At 33.2% G+C, this 22,757-nt stretch overlaps 1 protein-coding gene across 1 annotated transcript; it reads left to right on the plus strand.

The window, feature by feature from the left end:
* Positions 1-15,337: 15,337 nt before the first annotated feature.
* Positions 15,338-20,600, plus strand: LOC111087943 (the record flags this gene model as incomplete). The annotated part of the gene is made up of 3 exons (XM_022396427.1): positions 15,338-15,454; positions 16,958-17,006; positions 20,427-20,600. Coding segments are annotated over exons 1-3 (340 nt in total), but the record flags the coding sequence as incomplete, so codon positions are not given.
* Positions 20,601-22,757: the final 2,157 nt, after the last annotated feature.

The following is a 22,757-nucleotide window of genomic DNA, read 5'->3' on the forward strand; positions in this document are numbered from 1 at the left end:
ATTTTAGGTTGTATCCACATAAATATTGAATACAAGTCTAAAGAGGTTATAATTTCATTGTATAGGTTACTGGTTAGGCCACATTTGGAATATTATATTCAGTCTTGGCTTCTTACCTTAGGAAAAACATTGAATTTTTGGAAAGGGTTCAGAGAAGGGTTACTAGAATGGTGATGGAGGGGTTGGCATATGAGGAGAGGCTGAAATCTCTCAAATTGTTTTCTCTTGAAAACAGAAGAGTTAGGGGGATCTGATTGAGGTAAAGGGGTTTGATAGTGTTGATGTATAATCTGTTTTCATATTTAACTGTGAAAAGGTGGTTGGCCTTTGGATGTTGTAGAGGCAGTACATTTAAATGAGTTTAAGGGAAAGCTTGAAAGTATATAAATGACAAAAGCTGGCTTTAATATTTTTTAAAATATTTTAATTTAGTTTAGAGGATGGAACAGCCAAGAGAGACCAATAGGTCCTATGTTGTCCCAAAACGTTATGTTATTTGAATTTTATACTCATGGCATGTCCTTGTTACCCAATCATAATATACTTTTATACCAATGTTGTGTCCTTGTTACCAAGTCATATTGGAATTCTTTGCTCGTGCTATGTCACTGTTACTTTGTCATATTCAAATGTTATACCTGCTCTCTGTGTCTATATTACTACAATACATTTGAGATTTCTAATTGTGTTTCTGTGTGTTTCACAATCATATAGGAAGTTAATACCTATGGTGTGTACCTGATACCTAGCCATATTTGAATTTTATAACCATGGCATACCCCTGTTACTCAATCATATTGGAATTTTGTACCTGTAGTGAAAGTAGTTAGAGCATTATGTATCTGCCCAAAGGATGCCACTTCACACTGATTGGCTGCGTCAGGGAGAGGGATAGAGACGAAACTGTCATAGTTCCACGAAGTAGAACCCGAGGGCATATTGCTAGGAGCATGATAGGCGGACGTTGTCTGTCGACAAAAAAACGTGTTGATGAGATCACGAAGTGGCACCAGAGAGAGCGTTGATATGGTGAGTGCGCAGATAGTTCGCGAGCGAACCGCCAGAGAGAGACAACATGACATCAAATTTAAAGTAACAATCAAAGTCTTCAAATTATCAATTTGATCTAACTTGCCTAATGTTGTGTTTACACTTTCCTTTTACAATTAAAGCATTAAATTTGTATTACCAATGCAGACTCTGTTTTTATAAGCGGATAGTTTAATAGTATGATGACCATATTTAATTTAATTACATGTAAAACTATTATTTGTATTTTATATTGGTTCAGCATATCAATAACAGAGTTATTGAAAAAATATCTCATTTATACACATTGACAGTTATTTTGTAGTTTCACTTAGCCATGTTTTAAAACGACTGACAGTTCTTTTACGGGTAGATGGTGTTATTATTACAAGATCTTACTAACAATAATGTTAATTTAGGCGGACAGTGTTTCTATAGTTCTGTAGTACTTAAACACACCTGCTGTTTCTCTTTTACAAGTAAAACTATTATTTTAACAAGACAGCTATTATAATACTGTTACATATGACAGTTTATCATACATATCATCCATTATTTGAGTGAAATAAATATCATAGTCAATAATATATGTTACATACTTTTATAATTATCTGTCTCTTTATATATAAAACACTTTGCTAATTTAGTAGTTCTATAGTTTTTGCTCCTATATTTAACTTGCATGATATACTTTTTACATTTTCTGACATTTTATATGTAAAACACTTATTGCTAATTCATTTTTATATCTAATATATATAACGTCAATACCTTCTGAGTAAGATGCTCATTTAAATATCTAAAGAACATACAATAATTTTCATGTCTAGCCTTATAAGTTAATTCTAAAGTTTAAAGGATCTATGTATAACTATTACTGTCATAGAAAATTATATTCTTACCTTTCTGGATAGTTTCATTGTGAACATTAAGTGAACTACTACATATGGATGTTCTTTTCAATTCTATCTGAGGTCATTACATTGGATGCAAACAATAGAAACGTCAACGCAAACAATCACCAAAAGGACATGTACACTTCAACCTTATTAGATGTTTAGCTCTTATCCTAATTTAAATTTATAGTTTTCATTTATATATTTAACTGTATTACGTGTGTTTGTATAGGAAGATTTGTCACTTTCAACTTCCTGTTGAAAAGTTTTTTTATCACACCTAATATTTCGTTTTATAAAGACTGAACGAGACAGCTGCTTGTGTTTTATGATTTAGTACACATTTAATGTATTGTGGTACAGATTTCCCTTCCATAATTGATTTACATAACATAACTTTTACAATTAACGTCCAGAAAAGGACATTTATTTATATCTCTAATTATCATGCAATAATCTTCTTGATTTCGTCTTTTTCTATGCAGTCGGCTGACTTTGCCAGCTGAAATGAAAGGAGACTACAGTCTTTTTAGCAAATTCTAAACATTACGCTGTTAATAACTTTTTCTGTATCGTATAATGTGTGGTAAACTGACTAGTAAATAAAACTTGTGTGACTTAAGATTTTATAGTACACAGCAAACAATTTAATTTGTTTTGTGTATGTACAATATAGTACTTGTTATCGTGTGAAATTGTTGAATAATATTTAAAAGCGTTTTTGTTGATTGTCAGAAAATCTGTGTTCATTTACGACTGCCCCACTTCATGGTTTTGAAGTAAGATAGTTTGAATCATTATAAAATTAATACATACGCCCATAAACTACTCACAAGGGTTTCTAAATAGAGGAAAAACAAAATTATTCAAAGCTCAAACAATAATCTCGTGTTTTAACTAATACAAAAACATAAATATTCAAAGACACTTGTTTATCGTTATTTGCACAGAAATTCCGAGTTTAATGAAAATAACCGAGATTTCGTATCAGTAATAAGCTTGACTCTAAGAACTGCATAAAATTTAATAAAAATATAAAGTGTACTGATAAAAAATCTCAGGTATTCATTGTGGTTGACAAAGTTTAGAAAATTTATATCTCTGACCTCTAACTCTTAGCCAATGTATGTTTTTCTCCTTCTTCTAGTCTGCTAACTATGAATATCTATCAAAGGGGTTCGGGGGAGGAGGGGAGACAGCAAAGTGTTACCGGAAGGAGTTACGAAATGATCTGGGATAATGGGATAAGAGCCAAATGGTTATCATAAAAGCAAAATGTTTTAAATTATTAGGTGACTGATACGAAAAAAAGAGTTAAATGCGTATATAGATAATAAACGCTCCCCAGTGATATGTCTGCAGACTTACAACGCTAGAAATCGGGTTTCCATACCCGTGGTTGGCACAGCACAGATAGCGCTTTGTGCTTAATTACAAACAAACAAAGATAATAAATAGCACAGAAGGAAACTTCCACACTTAAAAACTTATGCAAATCCTAGTCATGGAACCAGAAATGTGATTCCTAAAGTTGCTTTGTCAAGGCCGGTGACCTAGAAGAGAAGATTTCATGGCATCGTGACTAATAGATCATGGTTTAATGCTGTTGGAAGGTGAAATAAGAAAAAGCCAAAATAATAAAAGATCATCCCTGTTTGAATCTATTTTTATTTATTATATTCTCAGAAAAAAGGAGAAATTAAAAGAAATATTTATAAATATACAAACATGATGGAGTGGTTGTTATTAAGCACAAAACTACAGAATGAGCTACGTGTACTCTACTCACAACGGGTATCTAAACCCGGTTTTTTAGTACCTGCAGACATACCACTGAGCCATTGGGAAGCTCGAAAATGGTGGAACAATGCGTGTTGTGTTTGGTAAAGTTAAAGTAAAGCATGTGTTTACTTTCAAGTTTTTGCTAAGATATGTATTTTTTATTCTTATTCCAGCTCAGTTGTGCAGCTTAAAAGCACACATATTTTATATGTGAACGTAGAACAATTGTTTCTCATTTGTCCAAGAAGATCCAACAACCAACTATTTATGATATTTAAATCACACTAAAAAAACTATGTAAGAACTTTCGGTCAAGAATGGAAATTATCTGACAAATTTAATAAAAGGTGCAGAGGCAAAGTGTTTATCTAATTAACACATTGTTATCAAATTAAAAAACATCTTTGTTACAAATCTCATTAGTTTTTTTCATGCCTAAAACGATCGGAGACGTCTTCCACTGAGTTATATAAAAAAGCGCCTTTAAACATAGTAAGATGTAGATGATTGGAACTTCCAATTAAGAGATAAGTAATCCTTTACTTTATTCTCTGAGATTGAATCTTTAAAAACAAAACTTTATTAATCTTAGTAATCACAAGGGATGCTAGAAGTCAACTATATCACCTTGTGAAGTTCAAGTGAAGAAAAACAAAAGTGTCCCAATTTGTTGAGAAGTAGTTACCATTCAGTTTCTCTTACTCTCCTGGCTCATATGCCTGAGATTAATTAAAGTTCAATATTTTTGAATACCTTTCCCGACAGAGTGCAGACAGTACATATACATGTGTACATGTACAGCTAAGGAGTAGGATATTAGCTAATTAAGTATGTCAGAAGTTATAACATAATGCAAAAATAGACTACATACGTAACTTGCCGCATCTTTAAAACATTGCCCAAATTTCCCTTATTACTAAGTTAAAGAAACGAGTATTGTGATATTTTAACATTCTGATATTGTATACATTCTGATTAAGAAGTTAGCACACAGGATCAAATAAAAAATTCTAATGGTTTTCAAACGAAACGCCAAACTCGAGCACTTTCGAATAGTTCACTATTGTTCTTCAAAAGTCGGTCTTGTGCAATGTTTTAATGAATTTGTCATATCCGTAGTGTATAACATTACCTCATATCCAGATTTATAAAGATTGAGCACTTTACATCAAAATGATATTAGATCTTCAATATCTCGTTACAGTTCAATAACCATGTCACTTATATGGCCATGCTCTATCTGACGGCCGTGCATCTTGATAACAGTCCTGCAGCGTAGTTTCTATTGCAAAAGGATCTGCCATAAGGTTGCCATGTCTAAAGCACTTCACTCCTTCCGGACGCTTTCCATACTCTTTCTAATGTACGAGAATAATGGTTTCCGACGATTTTAACTGCATGTCTTCATATCGAGTAGAATGAATACCTGTTTCATTCTCCAGTTGTTTAAGGTGTGTGACAGTTGAATGGATATGTCGTGGAAACAACTTATGCTGCTTTTCCAAACAGAGATCCTTCTTGATTATGTTGCATACTGTTACCTGGAAGACGTGGGTGGTTTTTGTCACTGACTTTTACATTCGTGGATTCTGACCTGTTACAGGACTCTGCACTTTGCTTATCACAGCTTGTTGCAGGTCTCTTTCTAGATGGTTCTGAATCCCCAAGTTGATACATATTACTTTGTTTTCAATGCCATTAAGTACAATAATTATCATTGTTTTGTAAATTCTAAGTCCCTAATCAGAATATATCTTTATTACCTGAGTGTACAAATATTTTGCATTTAAAAAGGGCTTTTACTTACTCTGTCCCAGAGCAGTCAATTTTCGTCGGCAACACACTACATAAGAAATCCCAAACAGCGTAAAAATACAAATCTAATACACTTCGTTCCACCGCGACTTCATAGCGGCAGTGATGTCATGTGACTTTGTGGTTTCCATATTCAAAATATTTTTATATAACGTACTCAGCCTTCTGTAGAATGGTTTGTAGCGGTTTCTGAACATTAGTTGTTTATCATGTATGTCAGAAACCTATGTATGGCTCGTCCACCCTTGAATGATACTGTTATACCACACCAAGGATATGAGTCATACTTAGTACAACAAAGTTCCGATGTTTTCAAGTTACCAAAAAATAACGAATGCACATAAGCTGGAAACAGACAAAACTATGCTTGAATCCTAATTTGGAGAGATGACGTTTGTTGTTTCTCCTAACATTGTCAATTTGGCAGAGCTTTTAATGTGAAGTCTGAAACCTCTCTTGTCATTCCACACACAAATCTGTATAGATGCAAGTATAATAAAATAATTTGTTTGTTTGTAATTAATGGGCTATCTGTGCTCTGCCCACCACGGGTATCGAAACCCGGATTCTAGCGTTGTAGGGCCGCAGACATACCGCTGTGCCACTGGGGGGGGGCTTATATGTTTTTTTTTTTTTTTTTATACATACTTCTTTTTGCTTGAGGGTTATCAGGAAATAATTCATCTGTTTATGTAACTTCGAATTATTTTTTTCGCTAACTCTGGCAGTAACGTTTAGGATTTATCATTTTGAGTATTGGATGCAGAATAAAGATGACGTGTTCGTTCAGAATGAAAATTGAATGTAAAACTAATTCAGGAAGTTTCTAGAACCATTATCAGGACTTACTACAGAATAATAATCACTAACTTGGACAAAACGTGGTCGCGATAAATTATAGCGAGTCATTATCATTACAAACTGATACAGTAATAAGCACTACTAGGGTATTGCTTAGGGTTACTAGAAACCAGAGTACTGAAAGGAGGAAAACGAAGGTGAAAATGGAGAACATGAAATGAAAAAGTCAATTAATTTTAAGGAAGTTTATTTGAATGAAGGAAATTGTATAGGAATTCTTTTATCTGAACAAATTATGATTTTAGTAAAAAATACAAAAAAGAGAATCAATTGTACACGGTGAAACGTCACTTTCATGTAGGCTATGCAGAAGTAGAGTTAATATATTTTCAACTGCCATCTATCTTACGATATGTTTAGGAGTAACATTTTATTTGATTAATATGCAATGAAAGTTAAAATTAAGTAGAAAAAAATATAAAATTGGAAATTAAAAAGTAGGTGTAAATATATATATATATACGGTATACATTCTCACACACATTTGTTTGTGTGGGAAACGGACAACTTTTCGTTCACGAAAACGTTGGTAGCGAAACAGCAGCGGCGAGTTGTCTTAGACCTTGTTTGTGTGTTAGTATAGTTACTTTTTTCTAGCTTGAAGTTATTCATCCCTTTACCCATTAATATATGTAGAACTTCATTCTTATATTTCAGCATACTCAAGATGCTTGCCGGACGGAGGACATTAGGTTAAAAAGGAAGACATGTCCTCTTTTTGCCGGACGTCTGGGCCAGCCTAGTAATACATTACAAGAATAAACACTGCTGTGGCAATAACTTATAAAAACAAGTCACTGTTATGATAATATTTTGCTGCAAAAGTCAATACTGGAGCAATAATTTATAGAAAAAATAACGTCAAGGCAATAATTTATAGCAAAAATCACTGCCAGGACAATATTTTAAAAACAGAAGGACGCAATGTCCAACAAAGTTCGACACTTTGCGATTGTCATATTTGGTTACTTTTTCTAGGTTGAGGTTATTCATCATTTTACCCATTAATATATTTATAGGCCTTAGGTTGTAACATTTCAATTGTCTCTAGATGCCTATGTTAAAAAACGATTTTTGATACACGTTTTATAATACTTATAGTATTTTCTCTGTGTGTAAGTTAACATCTCTTGTAGAGGTGAACGTACACTCAGTACCTCAGAATGGCTATTGAACAATTTGTTATCCACGTTGTTTCATTCACAATGCTTTACCATGCTCTCTTGCTCACAGGAAACGGAAATGCAGATACACTTTTAGAACTAACAAATACTATTGTTGTGGTTTCCTAGCGGATGATATGTTATGTTCGGACGCTGTTAGGTTACCTACAGTGCCCATTACACAGCCATCTAGCAGTGTTCATGATAGTATTTGGTGACATATCACCAGTGAACAACTTACTTAACCATAAAGAACTGTCTACTACAAGATGCTAACTTGTTTTTACACTCAGGTAAATAATTTTTATATCCCGACTACTGTAATTTATTAATCATATTATTCACACCTCTGCCGAATTAAATGATGGCATGCTTCTCTAAATTCTGCATATATATATATATATATGCTATTATTTATACTTTATGTAAATATTCTGTATTTAGATAGTTCCTCTAAAATATTTCAATGTATATTGATAATACTGATAATTATATCTTAATACGATCTCTAATACGGTGACAGCCATAAAGTATGATTATTTAAAAAAAGAATGTTATGATTGAATTAACACTAATACACTTTAATTGTAGAAAAAAAAAATTTACTTTCATTCCTACATTTAACATCTTAAATAATAGTTCACCGGTGGTTCACTAGTAAGCTTGAGGGTATATATCCGGAGTTTGATTCCTATGTGGTGGACACAATGCAAATAGCCTATTGTGCAGCTTTGCGCTCCACAAAAACTAAACTTAAATTACCGAAAAATATGTTAAGCTGTTCATCTTTCCAGGTAGCTCAAGTATTGAGGTCTTCTTGTGTAACAAAATTAAAAAAATTAGTCTGCTGACATCAGAAAACAAACACCATATTACGAATAACCGTAGTTTCAAGAAGTATTACCCATCACTAATTCAGTTAGGTAAAAAAGACGGCGTTTGCGAGGATACATAGAAAATTAAAAATAAACATGAACCACTCACCAAATTGGGAAAAAAATAGCATGGTAGGCTTTTCGCACACTTATATTTATCTGTGCAGAAGCTTCACTGCCATATAATATTACAACCACTGACAATATACAAGGCTGTTTTTCCAAACGTCGTCTAATACAGATTACTTTAAATGTCATAAATATTTATTTTTATTTTTTTTACATTCTCCTGACGTTTCTATTCATGAATATTTCTTTCATTTGGTCATAAGAGATAAAAACAAGGTCTTCATTTTAAAAAAAATCTAATAATCCACAATATTATAGAAAGTTGAAACCTGGATGTATGTTTATACAATATTATATAAAATTAAAAACCTGGATGTGTATTTATACAATACTATAGAATATTACAAACTTGGGTATTTCTTTCACAACTCATGCTAACATTAGGCTCTAATTATTTTGAGATTCCAAAATATAATTTGTTGATAGTACGGCATTGATGTACTCTTATTACTCTTTAATTTACGATATTTACAATATTATTGCATTATATAGGCTTGACTACTAACCTTGATCTAAACCATTAATTATTTACAGAGAAAAGTTAATATTCCTTTATTATTAATCTCACTGCTAGTAGCAACACAGGGTCCAAATATGTGCAAACAGTTCATAAAATGTGTTTTGAGTATAGTTCACTGTTCAGATATTTTATGGTCATGTATAATAACCTGAATTTCTTTTTTAGTTGTATTTTACAAGACATGAACTTTTTATGTTCTCTCTTAGTAATCAACAAAATAGTTGATTTATAAAATACATACTCTCAACAAGCAATTGTGATATGTAAATGTATTATCTGACATTATGCGAAATATCGATAAAATTAACAGCTGGGAAGTAGAGTTTCACCTGTCCTGACAGGTTGCCTTTCTTTGAAAAATGATGTTTTTTGTAAGGCTTTAAACCTTCAAACTCTTTCTCTTTTACAATATAAGCATAAAAATGTGTTTAAAAACAATGTGTATGAAAAGGAAAGAATTACTTTACACTCACAACCTTATTCTATTTTTTTGTAGTGTATATTAAGTAATCTATCATAATACATGTCATCAAACAAAAATGTAAGGTTATCTTGAACGAATCTTGCTCATAAATTATTAACGAAAGTGAAACATGCATTATAAAACCATTATAGTGAAGAAAAAAGAACAAGTTCAAGTATGTCTATAAGTTAATTACAATAGTTGAGGCAACCTCAGATAATATTACTCCTGAAAAAATAAAATTAGAGACGCCAATGAGCAATTAAAAGATGTGAAATACTTTTAATATCATTAAATTGGTAAATTCATACAAGAGCTAGGGGGAGTCCAACACGCTGCTTAAATAAAATAATAAATTGCAATATTTTAATCGTGATGTAATAACCTGAACTGTGATGTAATAACCTGAACTGTGATATATTCATAGTACAGGAATATATAAGGAGTTTATAGAAACGAATGCCTTTAGGAAAACAATTGCATGTGTATAACACTTTCCTATGGTTCTATTATTTATGATATTAGGTGGTTTGATAGGACGTACTTCAGATTCTTATTAGTACAAATAACTTCCTTACTAGTGACTTTAAAGTGCGCTATAAACTGTTTTTGTACTACAAAATATCGCTATAATATGTGATATCGTTTTGTTTGAGTTTTTAGATATAAAAGTAGTTGTTATTCTGATATTCATCTCTGATCTATTATCACAAGCAACGAAATATACTAATTTCTGGGTCACACTTGACCAAAGTAGGAGTAAAATTATTTATATGGAATTATATATTGAATTAAAAATAGTGTATAGGTTTTATGTAGTTTAAGAGATCGTTTACTAAGTTCTATTTTCTTCGTAACCCTAAGACTTCAGAGTTAATCATTTGGTCAAATTGGTGTATTGTTCGAAAACTTTAATATTCAAAGAAGCAAAGATATAAAACTTCATCAACATGTCTAACACTTTGTGAGTATTATTTGTCGTGTATCTGTTTTATTAAGGTAGATGTGGGAAGGGGGGCTGACTAATTTAAATAACGTCAATCTTTACTGGCCCGATACACGTTTTCAGTAGAAACAGTTATAACATAATTTCAACTATACTTAAGTTCAATACAAGTCAGTAGAAATACTATATTACAATATTTCAATTATATCTGAATATATGTCTCTGCCGACAGTTTTTTCTCATTTTCAAAGCTTACCAGGTCGGTTGGATAACCACTACATAGTCTTAATTAAAAGCTATTTATAATCACTTTTATTGTGATACAGTGTCACGCATATTTCACAACTGAATGTTATGCTCTGCTAGCTTAGGTACTGCACACGCTAGGTTCAAAATAAAACTTAATTAATTTAACAGCTTTTGTTAAGGTACGTCTGCGGACTTACAACGCTAGAAACCGGGTTTTGACACCCGTGGTGGGCAGAGCACAGATAGTCCTTTGTGTAGCTTTGTGCTCAATAACAAACAATAATTATTGTTACGAAATTGTCCTGTAACGACGGTGATAGTTTTATAGCAGTCTATGCGACATTACATAAGAATAATTATGATTATAATTTTTATCTCATCTTCCTTTCTAGCTCTGTAAGGGAAGAGTAAAATAGCATCTCAACCACAGTGATGCACACCTCTGCCGAATAGGCTTCTTGCTCAGTACTCGAACTTATCCAGCCAGCTGGGTTTACAACACACAAAGCCTTTGTCGAAACGCTATTCGGATCACTGATTTAGAAAATACCTTTTATCACATCTGTCGACGGAGCTGTAAACCCAGCAGACCTGGTGACTTCTGGCGAAAGGCATCCTGAACACGTAAAACGTGCGGATGAAATGGCATTATAATCTTGCTACTGGAAACCTGTACAGGGGCATTAGATAATATTTTAATTTCTCTGTAAAATTTAGTAAATAATCATAATATGTTAAGTCACGAGTCATCCTAATTCATCTGATTAACGACTATGACGTTATTAATACCTTTATAGTCAGAACAGGTGCAGCTTCCGTTACACTTAGTGCTTCCATTCTCCACCAGTTGTGAATTTCCTGCCTCCTAATCAATGTTTATGAAAACACTGAAGTAACACAATTTTGTTGGCTGAACAAACATACTTATATCGTAAAAACTGCACAGAAGGATTCAACGAACTACTGCATGGTAAATTCCTTTTACTCTTATACAAGTCACAAAACAAATGGTGTGTGGAAACATATTTGGGACATGTCATCAACCCAACAATTAGATAGTCAGCCCAAGTAGAAACAGGAAATGTATCATATCTATGGCCACATTTTAAAAACTACAAACGAACTCTATCGCGTACATTTACCTTTTAATACAAATCTTCATATCATTAGTTACGGGCTTGAAAATATTGAAAATTTCCAACAGCACGCTACGGAACTATTAGATGAAAAAAAAAACTTTCATCAAACTATTGTTGTTTAAAAAAAAAGTAAACCAATAGCTTACACCATTTTCAGGAGCGGTGACTATATAAAATAATATAAAGTTCTATATTTATTTGTTGTATATTACAAAAGTTTACGATATGCTTATTATAACAAAAGAGCACAACTTCATAATATCGAAAAAATATATCTGGCTTAGCATAAACCAAGTGCTGTCAGAGTACATCCTAGCTGCAAGGGCTTACAGTTTCCACATTGTGATTAGAGCTGATGATAAAACACAAGGATTAGAAAACTTTGTTGTCATTTTGATGCTGGTCTAAATCAAAAGAATAAAGGCTTCCATCTTTTCCTGAACTTAGAAGCTTGCTTTGTCTATAATACTTTAACTTTTTTAGTTATATTATTTTTATCCTCTGTTTATGTGTTCACTTATATACTGTTCTTAACGAGGTTCATAAGAGCGATTTTCTAGTCCTGTTCTAAAACTATTTTATCCTTGACGATTGTGATTACGTGCTACTGCTCAACATCTCAATTTCCATTTTAACAAGTTTCTGATAAAAATGGTGATGTCAACCTGAGATTATACAAGCAGTTAACATGCCAGTTGAGCAACAGAGCTTTGATTGGCTATTTGAGGTCTCATGACTCATAGCATCATCGTATGAGGTTAGTTCGCTTTTGTGCCACCAGAGTGCGAGACAGTTATTTATAATATAACTAGAGGAATCAAACGTTCTATGTTGCTAAGAGGAGACTGAAATTTTAGTAAAGGACCACTAGAGTGTGTTTAGTAATAGATCTATATATTCCTACCAGCTGGTGAAATAATATAACATGATTGATGACGTATTTTAATTGTACAGATGTGAGATGTCTTTTGTTTGTAATTAAGAACAAAGCTACACAATGGGCTATCTGTGCTCTGCCCACCACGGATATCGAAACCTGGTTTCTAGCGTTGTAAGTCCGCAGACATACCGCTGTGCCACTGGGAGGCGAGATGTCTTTTGACTGCAATGTAAATTTTCATTAGTTGATTATCTTATTAATTTGTGTCTAACCCGTCTCTCATAACACAGAAAAAGCCACATTTAAGTATACTCAATAGATAAGTAATTGCTCAAAAACACTGCTTATGAGAAATAATCAAACTAAAATGCTGAAACAGATATCTACATCGAACTATCGCTATCTGTGGCGACCTTATAAGAAACTGCCCCCCAGTGGCACAGCGGTATGTCTGCAGACTTACAACGCTAGAAACCGGGGTTTCGATACCAGTGGTGGGCAGAGCACAGATAACCCATTGTGTAGCTTTGTGCTTAACTTCAAACAAACTTATAAGAAACTAGCTCGCCATCTTATGAAGCAGATAGAACTAAAGCTTCACCTGGTGGGACACAACAGGTAGCCCAATGTAGCTCTGCTCGAAAACAAAGAAACAAGAACTATCGCATCCTCTGGTGTTGCCAAAGGAAACTAATTTGACACGCTTCTGTGAAGACATAAGTAACATCGCCACAAATCAGAGGTCTGCAGCTCATTGAGCATGCTAACTTCTTACATATCTTGACAAACGTTTTACCGACCCTTAAAGAACCTGAGCAAGGTACAAATCAATATACCATTTAGAACAAGAACCAATATTAAACACTAAAAGATCAACTCACAACTTTACAATTAAAATGACGTTATCTACGCCATTATATTATTACACCTTAATGAGCTCATAGGAAGCTATTATCACGCATAACATGAGGCCTTCTATGGAATTCCCAGACTTCTGGTGGCATCATGTCAAACTACTGCTCTCTATAGTGATATTATTATTATTAAGTATGGTAGTACTTAATAGTAGGGATCCACAAGGATTCCAATAATTCACGCGCCGAAAAAATACCCTGTTGAATGCCTAAGCAAAAAACCGACCATTCACTGTATTGGTTACGACATGTCACGCGCATATATAATAATAATAATACGCTAAAAAAGGTCGCTAACATTTCCGGTATAATAATTCAAAGATTTATAAAACAGCAACTTTTTCATCTACTACCTACCTATCTGATCACTCGGATTATTGCTACAAGATTTCTCCAGCTTACTTGACTGGTCTGTGGGTATCCGCTTTTCATATTCCGATAAATATACACAGATTTTTTTTTTTTTATAAATGATAAGCATATCATGCACGTACTTAAATATCTTTTAAGCCAAATTCAACCCAACAGATGGCTCAACATATATAAATTGACAATTTCCAACAGCACGATACCGAATTATTAGATGAAAAAAACAAACAAAAAAACTTTCGTTAAACTATTGTTGTTTTAAAAATACGTAGCCAATAACTTACACCATTTTCAAGAACGGTGACTATATAAAATAATAGGAATAAAAATAAACATAATTTATTTCTATAATTAATACAAAGTGTATTAGTGTTAATTCAACCACAGCAATATTTTTCAAATTAGTCATACTTTATGGCTGTTACAGTATTAGTGATCACATAGACAGGCAACAGTTTCTAAAAATAAAGTATATACTTTATACAGGTATAACATAAAAAGTAAACAAAGAAGAGTATTAAAAAAATTATGAATTTTAAAATGAAATAAGGATACTGTTAGAAAAAGTAATAGAAGAAGAATTAAAACCATAATCGCAAAATGATAAAGGATTAAATTTGATAAATTTGTGATTATGGTTCTAATTCTTGTAAAAGTTATAGCTATCAGGGATATGGCTATGCTGAAAGTTTATGGATGTTGCGTCCATTCCATGGACATATAAAAGCTGAACAAATAAGTGTGAAAAAAACTAATGGAAAGTAGGGATCGTTGGTTATATGTAGAATTGCTATAAGAAGTATCCAAAACAAAACAAATGCTACAATAAAAAGTACACAAACATGTAAAGTGATACTATTTGAATAGATTTTAAAACGATTTTCAATCCCTACTAGTATCACTTTACTTGTTTGTGTACTTTTTATTGTGTACTTCTTATAGCAATTCTACAAATAGCCAACGATCCCTTCTTTCCGTCAAAATTTTGTACCCTATTTCTAAGAATCTAACTCGTCCTCTGATGAACCAGTAACATTATAGTAGTGTAAAAACAAGGTATACCACTCTGTTCAAAGTAAATATAAATTATTACTGTATTGTTCAACGTATTCCTTTTTTCTGTAATAATGTGTCGCACTCATGTTAAATTGACAATTTATTCGCAAATCATCATTGTCAGTAACTTTTGTACATGTATCACACGTAGGTTTCTATGATTATTTTCACTCATATAATTTACTAACCTGTGATTTAGCTGCACAAGCACGATGTTATTTTACACCTGTGTGTACGTACAGCCATTAATAATGTTATATTGTACCCTTCAGGTTGCCATGTTATCTACTTGTTTTGTTTTCTTCGTCGCAACTGCTCACGGAGCTTTGATTGTCGACTACCATGCCCCGGGCGATGATGACAAATTGGTATGTTGCTACGTTATCATAAAATCGTCTCTATTATTATTCGCTGTAGAAAGGAGTTTGTAATCATTTTCTTTATCTTATTGACTCTGAATTTGGATTAACATAGGATTTGGAGTAAGAAAAGTTGCTGACTGCTTAATTGTTTTTGTTGTTTGTTAAGAAGTCTATCATACATAAACTCACACGGACCTAAATAATAACAAAATGGTATGACTTCCAAAAAAATATTTTAGCATTTTTACACTAGAACTCAACACATTTCTTGAAAGTCCTTAATAAACGGATGCTACTTAAATATATTTATATGCGCTTCTGTAATGAAAACCTTCACACACACACACACATTTATATATTTAACCAACCATTACGTGAAAAATAACCACACGGGTTATATTCATCATCTGTCCTAGCACGTAAAATAAAAAACGTGTTTATGTCCGTCATCAATTTTACAACCGATCAAATGACAGAACGTATAAATAAGGAATGGGAGCCTACAACATATATTGTGGATTGTGTTTTTAGAAAGTATACGACAAACAAAGAATATAACATAATATTAAGGGACAACAAGAGACCTTTTTGTCCATCTGAGCTGTCCTATTTACTAAAAAAACACAAACTTGAAAAACCCTCATACTTATCATTTATTAGTTATCAAGCTTCCCTTAAACTTCCTTAAATTAACTGTATCACTCACATCCAAAGATAACTCGTTCCAAACGCCTACCACCCAGTTAGAAAAATAAAGCTGTCTCAGCAAAGATTTTTTTTGTCTCCTACTCTTACAATTATCACCATTAAATATGAAAAAAATGATGAGGCATCAACACTTTCAATTCCCTTAACAATCTTAAAGATCTCAGTTAGATCCCCTCTAACTCTTCTTTTTTCAAGAGAAAACAAGTATGATAACCTTTACATCTAAGGTATCTTAATAGCCCTTCTCTGAACCCTTTCCAATAAATCAATGTCCTTTCTGTGGTAAGGACCGCAAGACTGAACACAATACTCCAAATGTGGCTTAACCAATGATATATACAATGATATTATAACCTCTTTCGACTATGTTTGTTACTTGTTTGTTTATAATTAAGCACAAAGCTACACAATGCGTTATCTGTGCTCTGCCCACCACGGGTATTGAAACTCGGTTTCCAGCGTTGTAAGTCTGTAGACATACCGCAATGCCACTTAGGGGCTCTTTAGACTAAAGACTAAACAAAATTCTGTATGTTTGAATGACACTTAAATAAATTTGTTCATTTCGCTTTATTAGTTAGTTTTTGTAGTATAACATCAATCATTGTCCATTATTTTATGCATTTATAAGCATTTCTTTTCATTAATGTTCGTTGCTGTAATGTAAATATTTAAGTTTAATTAATTCAGAGCTTATTAGCTACAGAGTTTGAATTTGTTTTTTTGTTGTTGTTTTTTTTTTTTGACGTAAAATATGTGAAACCTTCTTGAAGTTTCTGTCATTATTCTGTTTTCCTTCAGGACAGGAACAGAAGACAGCAACTAGACATGGAGAACGATTTCATTCCTGGTAAGTCTCATGCAAAAACATATAGTTTATAGTAAAACGATTTGAATTTAAGATATCAGTCCTAGTTTCCGAACACTTGAGTAAGTTATTTTCACTAATATGAGAATATCTAATAATAACGTAAAATTCAGCTCAACCAAGTACACTTTCTTAAATATTCTTGATAAGTTTATTTTCCCTTGTTAAAAAACATTTTTCCAGCAACTATGTGAAATCAGAATGATCGTAGTGCTGTACATTTATAACTCAGGTATTTCCAGAGACATTCTAACAGTTATTGTTTCAATAATTTTAGGACGGAATTTCTCGACTTAACACCATAAGTATAAGCTGATATAGTTCACATGCACTACTTTTCTAGTATTTTTAAGTACAAAGTTACATTCGAATAAATCACAACCTTCTTATGTACAGAGTTACATGCGAATAAATCACAACCTTCTTAAGTAAAGAGTTACATGCAAATAAATCACATCCTTCTTATGTACAGTTACATGCGAATAAGTCACAACCTTCTTAAGTAAAGAATCAAATTATTAGGAATAGTCGAATGTTGGAGATGAAATGTGTTAGATATACAAGACTGAGTTATCATTTAGTGATCTAATATTGAAAGATTATTTAGTTTTTATAACAAGAGTGTTAAAGTTAATTATTTTAAAGGCAATAGTTATATCAAATTTGGTTCCGTAACTCGGTAACAGTCGCACGTTGTGTGTATAGTTCAGTTGTAGTATTGTTGACGTTGTCTTTCTCGAAACATCTAAGTTTTTCTCGCTATGTGAGTATTGTTACATCATAGTGTCTCCAAGCCTTTATAGCAGTGAGGTATCGAAAATTGAAATGGTGTTTTACATTCACAAAAAGAAACTTATCATTCTATAGGTATTTGAAGAACTTGTAGCATTCCGTCATAATTTAATTCTTCGTATTTTTAGTCGACACTAGGCAGCTGATACATAGTTCAACAGAGTTTGGTCTGAAGTTTCATTCGGTGGTCGTGTCCAGGGTCACTGATGTGGAATTCTCCGAAACTAGTCTGGCCCACAGACACACCTCCAGTGAAATAATTAACCATTCCAAGCTTTTACTTGTTGTTAAACAAATGTTTAAACAACTCTATTCAACTATGTATCAACTGCCTGGTTTCGGCAAAAAAATACGATGAATTAAATTGTGGCCTTTTCTTGTTGCCTTTCCTTTGCCTTCCCTTCTGATTTGCCTTGCCCTTTCCATGTCTTGCCTCTTCATCAAATAACTGGACCTTCGCTGATTCTTTCCTTTTCTTGCCAGTATTGTTTTTTTTCACTTGTAATTCCTTCAGGTAAAGAATGCCAATCAAAATGACCGTCTTACTTCTTTTCGCGCTGCATCGTCTAGGTTTACTTTGCTTAACATGGCATATGCCCATAATGTCTGCTGGCAACACGTATCCAGAAGCATCCTTTCCTTTGGCAGCTGGTGTGACAGTCATTGGACCTGGGATTGCTTCATCTGACGATGCTAATGGACACTGTCCTGTAGCATCAAACATCAACCATGGTCACTTCATCTGCATTCGATTCAGTGCGTTTTGGATTTTTCCATGTTAGGGGTATCATTCTCCAGATCAGACATAACTTCCCCTGGCAAACATATGGTCTGGAAATAGGAAGGGGGGGGGGGTTGAAAGGACATATGCCCGTATTCTTGAAGCCTGACAGCTGTTTTGCTTCAGTCCTATATCTGGACTGAAGTTTGGGGTCAATTAATGTTTACTAAATTTTAATCATATATAGTTAGACAAACTATTTTAATTTTCTACAATATTGTTGCTGCTCCCGTTGTGGGCATATGCAATGAGCAAAATGGTTTGGTCCCAGTTGACAGATGTGGTCCATTTTGAATGTCAACGTTATTATTATATGTTACATGTACTTTGAACCTGTGTAATTACACATAACTCACCTTAAACGTCTTAGCTTCTTTTTTGAAAGCTCTTCAGCATCTCCTTCTATTATCACTCTTCGAAATAAGGTCGTCTTTGGCACACCATAACTTCTTGCAGCTAGGTCAAGACTAATTTCTTTGTTTCGAACTTGCTGTATAGCCTCCCTCATTTATTCTTCCGACTATCTATGTTGATCAGTTTTACGTTTATAGTTGCGGACCATTTTGGCTTACATTGTGACAATTATCATTTTAAGATATATATAGCGTCCTTAATTGATCCAAAAATGTGAAAAAAAAATCGTTTAATCCCTCAAAGCCAAAGACAAAATGGAATGACGTTCCACTTTGCCCCGACTACATGCTTTTGGCAATATACTATGCACTAGTACAGACTAGGCCAAACCTTAATAATATCACCATGCATATGGCAGGGAGGAAGTGTAGATGAATCAGTATAACTTGCTTCGAAAATCTCCAACATCACAGTACTTTGCAAATGGCACATGAAATTTCAATTTTTCTTCATAGAAATGTACATACCTGCTCAGTTCAAATGGCCACCATTCCAAATAATGCCAGGTCATATGGGCTACTGGAAAAAAAATGACAAATAAGATAACATCATCTAGTAGGATGTACCTGGCAAATTTCACTTTGCCCCGGTTTCCCCTATAGGTTCACAATGGTCAAGACTAAACTGTTACAAAGAACTAAAGTTTGAAAATAGTACATGCATTTGAATATTATAGAAATAAATTTATAAGACGGCTAGCAGTTATGATAGTCATGGCTACCACACTTGTAGTTTTTTTTTTTACTCACACTCGCACAACTCAATTTCACAAAGCAACTTTGATTTATTGGAAACTAGTTCCCCAGTGGCTCGGCGTTAAGTATCAATCCCACTATTCGTTAGTAGAAGAGTAGCCCAAGAGTTGGCGGTTGGTGGTGATGACTAGCTGCCTTCCCTCTAGTCTTTCACTACTAAATTAGAGACGGCTAGAGCAGATAGCCCTCATGTAGCTTTGCGCGAAATTCCAAATAAGCCAAACAAAAACACTGGTGAAAATAGTGATTATATTAAACAAGCTTTAGTAGATATATAAATTAATGCATTTACTAACTTTGTGATGTTTCAATAAATTTTGTAATCGTAGTATTAATACAGACCTTATAAGAATTTCAAATAAGCAGATATGTTCAATTCCTGAGGATTCAGGATAAACAGTATTTCAAGTGAAGATGGCTTGAACGAGTTCTTCTGTCTCACGCAATTTCCTATATATTATACACTATTAACACAACTTGCTCAAACCAAGCTGCAAACAGTATTCCTTTCGAAGAAAACTAACAAAAAGGAAAAAAAAAGAAATCTTGTTAGACTGTAAATTACGTAAAAGGGAAAATAATTGTTGAAACATAAACTAGTTTCACAAAATACCTTCTCATGTTTGTTTTTCTTGTTTTTTACATTTTATCATCTATCAGAGCCAAGTGGTCTTCCAGAATTTTGTGACTTCGGTGAAGGTAGATTATTAAAGCTCTGCACTTGGTCCAACCCTCCCAACGTACCCTCAAACCTTCTGTGGAAAACTGGTCGGGGGTCTACGTCCAACTGGCTAGGTGGACCACGAACTGACCACACAGGTGCCAACGCTAACGGTAAGTTTAAATCTCATGCATCTTAAAACAGCAACCGAAAAGTAGCAGTTGTTTGAGCTTTTTATCATAGTACAAAAATAAAGGAAAGTTGCAGTTGTAAATATTGAGGTCAAAGTAACAGTGTGTAATTAGCCCAACATAAAAGTAGGTCGAGCTTGAACTTCCCATTTAATGATAATGAAAACCGTAACTTCAAGTAACCGACCAAAACAACTATAAGTTGTCCACTTCAAATCATGATAAGTTAGTGTTTCAAGCCACTGTCCTTATGTAACATAAACTTGTTTGAAGATGCTATACAAATCTAAGATTACTTCTTGCTATAATACACTACATACATCTAACACTAGCTCTTGTTCCAAAACCTTTCACGAAATTTACGGTAAATAGTCGCTCTTATAAAAGTTGAAGCAAAGTATGAAAGCGGATTATACAAACTACTTTCTAGATAATTTGGCTTTGAATTTCTGGTGTGAAATAGATGAAATGATATATTAACGATAAGCAAGTAATTTCAAACCATTTACCACATCTGAACCAACGTTATCTATCAACAGTTATTATATTATCTAATTGAAATATTCGAAAACAAACTTTGATATATAGAATATTTATTAAGGTTACTTACATAGACGCATACATGCTGCGGAAATTCTGTTCAGTTATACTCAAAGCTAATTTCATCAACGGTCTTCTGAACTTTGAGATACATTGTAAAATTTTGAAGGAATATACTACTCTCGTTGATGCTTAATGTTTAATATGTTAAATGTACAAACCTTTGAGGAGAAAATCGAATTTCAATGATATTGCTATAGACTTCATTTTGAATATAATTTATGTATAATACATTTTGTAATCGTTGAACTAACAGCTGATTCACAGTAATTATTAAGAAAGTAAACTAAGCAATCATTAAATGGACAAAACAACATAAGCATTGTACATTTGCTTTCTCATTAATTGTGAATTCCAACACAGCAATTGGCAAGTTTCACTTTTACCAGGTACTAGAATTAAAAAAATACTTCCTAAGAATATTGCTAACTTTTATAAATTGAAAAAAGACGAGTAAAACTGTGACGTTGTTTCTGCCTTATTCTTGTCTATCAATTGAAAGTAGTGCTGTTTATGATGTTATGAAAGATGATGTTTTAAAATGGTATAAATGGAGTGCGGAGGCATACCTGAATAAATTTAAAAAGCAGAACAAAAAGAATATTAAGCACAGAAAAAGTACAGAATAAATATTGAGGTGGGTGGAAAGTAAGAAGGAAATACACGTTAACACATGCATGAAGTGGTCTGGAAAGATCAGTTTTGTTGAACACTAAATTTCAACAACTGCAGGCATTGTTGAAACATAGGAGTTGATTCATAAAATTGTTGATAAAATAGTTTTGGACCCTTACACTCAGGAAAGTCAACAAGCTCAATTATAAGTATTAGAGAAAATCGCACGTGCTTTTATACTAAAAGGAACGGTCACATGGCTTCAGAGCATCTTTTGAAGAAGAAACAGAGACTCTGTTTAATAACGAAAATTTTCAAAAATCATCTTTAAATTTTTCTCATAGTAGAAATATAGAACAGGTTTCATTAATTAATTTACCTCTGGTCACTAGTTGTGTAAGAGTAAATGTTCTTAGTAAAGAAGTTACAGGTTGTGTTTAAGGGTCCAAGTGATTTTGGGAATACAAGTAGAAGTGCTGTATTTGTTTCAAGAAAGCTGTTTGGGAGTAATAGGAAAATAGGCTTGATTTATGAAGTAGGTTTTGCAAATGGTACTAAGTCATGTTGTCTAGAGGCATAAAGTTCAGTACTCTATTTTTTGAGAAAACATTAATTCTCGTTATGGATACTCCTGTTGTTGATTTAGTAGGTGAAAGTTGATCTTCCTCATAATGGGGTTCAAAGACTAGAACAAGAAGAGAGTCAAGTAATACAGACATTGTGTCAGTATAGGGAAAGTATGTGAACTGAGAATTCAAAGGCAGTTCAACGGGGTGATGAGTATGTGCACCCTGGCGACGAGGGTTATGGTCTACACTCTACAAGATGTGAAGTTCTTTGGAAGTAGGAAAGAACTACCGTATTTTTCGGAATACAAGACGTACCCTTATTTTGACGACAAAGTTTTGGGGAAAAAAAGCTACA

Source organism: Limulus polyphemus, unplaced genomic scaffold (assembly GCF_000517525.1).
Source record: "Limulus polyphemus unplaced genomic scaffold, Limulus_polyphemus-2.1.2 Scaffold2881, whole genome shotgun sequence".
Taxonomy (NCBI): Eukaryota; Metazoa; Arthropoda; class Merostomata; order Xiphosura; family Limulidae; genus Limulus; species Limulus polyphemus.